The following is a 5,461-nucleotide window of genomic DNA, read 5'->3' as shown; positions in this document are numbered from 1 at the left end:
TAATGGTTATAAACATTTCCAAGACATGATAAAATTTCCAGAAGAAGTTTTCAAATTAGCTAAAGTTAACAAAGCCTATGATTTTACCACCATTTCTTAGCCGAAACTCTTGTATAAAATGCGAAAGTTCAAATGTAGGGATAAACGAACAGTTTGTTAGAAAGTATCTCGAGAATGGCTCAATGGATCTCGACGATGGCACGGACGTAGTATGGAAAAACAAGTTGGATAATTAAATATTTTTAATTCCGCAGGGACGGAGTCGCGAACGACACACCAAAACATATAATTAAGTTAGAGCGCATTTACGATAGCTTTAGTACTTGTTGTTCCTCACCACTTTGAAAACACCCACTTTCTGTGTTATTTCCCCACCAGCACTTTTCTGCGTCGACTATAACACAAATGTGCATCTCAGTCGGTAAAAGAACGTTGACGGTGAATGGCAGTGATAGCAAATGCGAAAGTAAGAATTTCTCTCGTTTTGCACGCAACGTTACGCTGTGCTTCTGGTCAGTGTTCCATCGTGCCGCGCGCTGGTTGGCGGGGTTATACTGACAACAACCAGACCAGGCCCAGAGAAAGCTTGTTCGCGGATCGCAACCATCCTTAAAGGTAATGTTTAGTTTTGGCAAGACATGCTCTGCGAAACGGGTTTTATTATTCAGGTTTTATTTTGCTCCCGCTGGCGAACGCAATTTTTTTTTCGTAATGAATTTATTGGCAGAGTTAAGTCATATTATAAGATTAAATTAATTATAAATGTATTGACCCTATTGGTCATATACATAGAAAGAATGATATATCAAATACTCATTAATTTATTTACAGATGCAGTAAACAATTAGTATGGAGTAAATAATTAATCATTTTATGTATTTCTGTTGATTATATTTTTATAATATTTGTATACGGAAATGCAAATGTGTGTTATTGTTGTGCGCTTTTGTATTTATGATTCTAAAAAAACGTAACGAACAAAACTAGGATTGAAATTCTAACAGCCTGCACTTACGGTGAACTGTTTTAAGTATTAACTAAGTTACATTTAAATGTAACTTGGATTCTGAAATGTTATTTATTTGTTTCCTAACTGAGCTAAGTTTAATTCCAAATTCATTCATGTTCGAGTCTTAAAACAAGATTTACCCTTATTGGGTTTGGAGTTGCTAGAATATTTTTAATTAACATCTATTCTGGGAACGTATAATATTTCAATATAATTCAATTGTCTGTACACCTACATATACGTGAAAGGGTATTGAATCTGACGCTGACGGGTAACAATTTGATGCGCAGCATGAATCCAAGCCGGCCGAGCATCGTGCATCGAACTCCTCGAATGTCCGTCTATGAGCTTCGCTTTATTAATTGTTACAGTTTGCAACAGACATAATTACTTAACCGCACAACGCAATATACTGTAATTTACTATACTGTAATTTACAAGCAATTTAACTTCAATAGCGGAATCTAGGAAATGTTTATCAATATTCTCTTATGTGGATCACATGCTTTGTATCCGTATTCAGTTGCAGTTACCCTGTTATTCAGTGAGCTTCATTAAGGATGTTTAGAACTATACAACAATGATATCTTTGATGATACTATTCAAAGTTTTCATTGCAAATTCTCCTCACATTTCGATTGAATGAATACAGGATTAAACAAGGTTGCTAATGAACTACTAGATTATTTCATTATGAATTTAAATCTGTGTTATCCTTAGTAATATTGTGTCGAATTATTACGCTCCGCTATAAACTAAATTACTGTTTAAGATGAAAATAACATTTCTGATCGCGTTAAACTCAAAAACATTAATGAAAAACCTAATGAATGGGTTCTTGCTTTGCCGTGCATTAACAGTACCGAAGCACCTTTACAAACCTATTGCTATTACTGTTTTTTAACAGAATGTGATAGTCGACAATATGTTTTTGTACAGATATATCAACAGTGGAAACCCACGATTACTAAAATCTGTATATTCATAGCAATTAAACATGCTATTATTTTCTTAATACGATGCGATTGTTGATATTTGTTTGTATTTTCATATGGATGATAATTTATACTTTATTTTGACTACTTATTGTAATATTTTTCACAAATGTGAAATTGGTATTTTTAAAGGAACATAGGTAAGATTTTGGTTACTTTAAGTAACGCAACGATATATTTGTATTGTTTCAGATGTGGCTTACCATTTTAGCGGTGTGCATTTTTTGCTTGTTCCTCGCTAAAAGTACTGTTAAGCCTAGAAAATTTCCACCAGGACCAAAATGGTTTCCTATAGTAGGTAACGCCGGTGAAGTAAATAAATTGCGTGAAAAAACTGGCTATCTATATAAAGCCGTTAAAGAATTATGTAACACATATTGTAAAGATTCACCACTGCTAGGCCTCAAGATCGGTAAGGACAAAATCGTAATGGTGAACTCACTTGATGCAAACAAGGAGATGTTATATAACGAAGACATTGATGGAAGACCAAAAGGAATTTTTTATCAGACTCGAACATGGGGTGAAAGAAAAGGTGTACTATTGACTGATGGTGAGCTATGGAAAGAACAAAGAAGATTTCTAATTAAGCATCTCAAAGAATTTGGATTTGGTAGAAAAGGTATGGGTGATATAGCTTGCACTGAAGCTTCCTTTATGTTGGAAGACGTCACAAATTTGATAAGCAAAGATGGACCCCAAAATGGAATTTACATGCATAATTTTTTTAACACATACATCTTAAATACTTTATGGACTATGATGGCTGGAATAAGATATCAAGCTAGTGATCCACAAATGATAGTACTACAGGAACTCTTATTTGATCTATTCCGTAATGTCGACATGGTTGGTGCACTGTTTAGTCACTTTCCAATATTAGCTATTATTGCTCCCAAGATGTCTGGTTACAAAGATTTTATTAGGACACACAAAAGAATATGGAGATTTTTAAGAGAAGAAATTGCAAGACATAAGGAAAATCTAGACGAGGATGTTGATAGCAGAGATTTTATGGGAGTATATTTACGAAATCTTAGAGAACACGGTGAAAGGGACACATATTCGGAAGGTCAATTAGTTGCCATGTGTATGGATATGTTTATGGCTGGAACAGAAACAACCAGTAAGAGTATGAGCTTTGGATTCAGTTATTTGGTACGAAACCAAACTGTGCAAAGAAAAGCACAGGAAGAAATTGATAGGGTTATTGGAAGAAATCGTTTGCCGACACTAGACGACCGACCAAAGTAAGATAAATTAAAAATTCTGTTTTAACTGCAAAATTATGCATTGGCAATTACTGAGGTATATTTAAAACTTTTAACGTGTTCCAGCATGCCTTACAACGAAGCGATAGTTCACGAATCTGTTCGACATTTTATGGGGAGAACGTTTGGTGTACCACATCGGGCTCTTCGTAATACTACGCTAGCTGGATATAATATCCCCGAGGTGAGAATTTTCATTAAAATGTTCTTATAAAGATTAATTAGTATATTGGACTTTAAAGATTTTCTTTTGACCTAAATATTTTTTACCAATCGCATCGTATTTTACGCCTTATTGATTACAGTAGTAACGATGACATTTGTAATTTTTTTTTAAAGACCCTAGACAAAGTTGATATCTGGTAAGATATATGTTATTATTCTCGCTGACTTGTAGAATTTCACTGTTTTTGCATTAGTCTAAACAGCAAACATTGCAAACAATCTCATTTGAAATATCAATATTTCAGGACACAATGGTGGTGAGTAACTTCACCAACATTTTGATGGACGAAACTCTATTTCCCGAACCGTACACGTTTCAGCCGGAAAGGTTCATCGTTGATGGAAAACTTTCTTTACCGGAGCACTATTTTCCATTCGGCCTCTCGAAGCATAGATGTATGGGAGATGTGTTGGCCAAATGCAATATCTTCATCTTTACGACAAGCATGCTGCAGAAGTTTTCCTTCTTGCCCTTTCCAGGTGAACCTCTACCTTCTTTAGATCATATAGATGGCGCCACTCCATCCGCGGCTCCTTTCAAAGCCTTAGTGATGCCAAGGACTTGAAAATCTGTGACAATGTTTCTTGTGAATTTACTAGATTTAAAATACACTTACGACTGTAATTCAATATATCTTTAAGGGGGTTCATATCAAGTAATGTATAAAGACGTTCTTTTTGGTTTATAGTAACTTTATGTGATAATAAAAAGAGTTAAATAAATAATATGACAATAAATTAAGTAGCACTACTTTATTATTTTGTTGTGATAAATTCCTTGTTAGGTTAATCGTATTATATCCATAGAATATAGGATTGAGTATAGAGACATTTTTAGTTTGTCTCCGAAAATATGGGGTCCTTAAAATATCTGAGTAAACAACTGAAATCGTTTATGTTTTGTTCTATTAGGCCCATCCTTTCGTACACAAGGTAACGTAAGCGACGAAATCGTGCTTGCGACTGTCTTTGACGATAATAGTTATAAAATTCGGTGACTCGCGCTATACACATTTCTATGATATTGTATTGCAGAAGTAGCCTACTAAAATCGCCGTGTTTCAAAGATTTTAATTGCTTTGTGTACAAAGTGCTTATGTATTTACATCTGTGAAAACTTCATAAGTAATACTTTTTATAACGCAAGCAATAAAACTTGGCAGACGTTTAGGGTTTTCATACATAAAGTACACGTTTACTAAATATTAAATTAACTGACTGTAATTCTGAAAATGTGTTCATTGGATTTCTTAGATTAGTATGTAAATATATATCTTGTATAAATATTATAAAGCTTTCTACAAATTGTGCACGAATTGCGTCATCTTTAAATAAATAAAACGGCTAATTTATAAATATTCATGATTCCAACTTCATTTCGTATGAAATGTCGATAAAAAAGCGAAATGTTCCTGATTGTATAAGCGAGCATGCGGAGTGCTCGTTAGCGCCTTGCGTAACCTTGCCGTTACTTCACGACGATTGTGCTTCGAAAACACTTTACTACTTCCGTTATTAATTCCATAACTACTAGAATACACTGCGTACAATTTTTTGCGAATTACGAAGAGATGTTTGCAGATATATCTGTATGTCCATACCATATATCCTTAACAAGTTGATGGACATGCATGTGATCGGTGTCGATTCTTGTGACTGAACAGCTTCTGTTTGCCTCGAAGAGGCATTTACATCTTCGCCGGGCTTTAGGTGGCCGGGCACAGATGGCGCTTACCTTAAACCCCGTTAAGAGTAGGCTCTAGGGAATCCCCAAGAGGTAGCTAGTTATTATTTCGGGATTGGGTGTCGATTCGTATTCTTGCAGGCTTTTATACAGGTTCCAGGGTTATTGGTTTCCTAATAACTAATATCGTAAATGACAATATACATAACAAATGATGATCTTACTTTTATATTATGTAAATTTGCTTTATGCTAATAAGAAATTTGAGGACACTAAT

The 5,461-nt window shown here is 34.5% G+C and overlaps 1 protein-coding gene across 1 annotated transcript; it reads left to right on the top strand.

Annotated features, from left to right (window-relative positions):
* The first annotated feature begins 291 nt into the window (after positions 1-291).
* On the top strand, positions 292-4,242 carry Cyp303a1 (Probable cytochrome P450 303a1). Its single transcript, XM_013323615.1, has 4 exons — positions 292-615; positions 2,197-3,254; positions 3,342-3,459; positions 3,746-4,242. The coding sequence occupies exons 2-4, from the start codon at positions 2,197-2,199 to the stop codon at positions 4,064-4,066; spliced, it is 1,497 nt and encodes a 498-aa protein (XP_013179069.1). The 5' UTR covers positions 292-615; the 3' UTR covers positions 4,067-4,242.
* The last annotated feature ends 1,219 nt before the right edge of the window (positions 4,243-5,461 follow it).

Source organism: Papilio xuthus, unplaced genomic scaffold, assembly GCF_000836235.2.
Source record: "Papilio xuthus unplaced genomic scaffold, Pxut_1.1 DF825017.1, whole genome shotgun sequence".
Taxonomy (NCBI): domain Eukaryota; kingdom Metazoa; phylum Arthropoda; class Insecta; order Lepidoptera; family Papilionidae; genus Papilio; species Papilio xuthus.
The sequence above is the reverse complement of the archived record's forward strand: the minus strand, read 5'-3'. Positions and strand labels throughout refer to the sequence as shown.

What these genes read in the sequence shown, in the direction of transcription:
- Cyp303a1 (XM_013323615.1), top strand. Translation starts at nt 2,197, where the DNA reads ATGTGGCTTACCATTTTAGCGGTGTGCATTTTTTGCTTGTTCCTCGCT. An exon ending in ACACTAGACGACCGACCAAA is followed by an intron (nt 3,255 to 3,341) that starts GTAAGATAAATT and finishes AACGTGTTCCAG; the next exon opens with CATGCCTTACAACGAAGCGA. An exon ending in CTGGATATAATATCCCCGAG is followed by an intron (nt 3,460 to 3,745) that starts GTGAGAATTTTC and finishes TCAATATTTCAG; the next exon opens with GACACAATGGTGGTGAGTAA.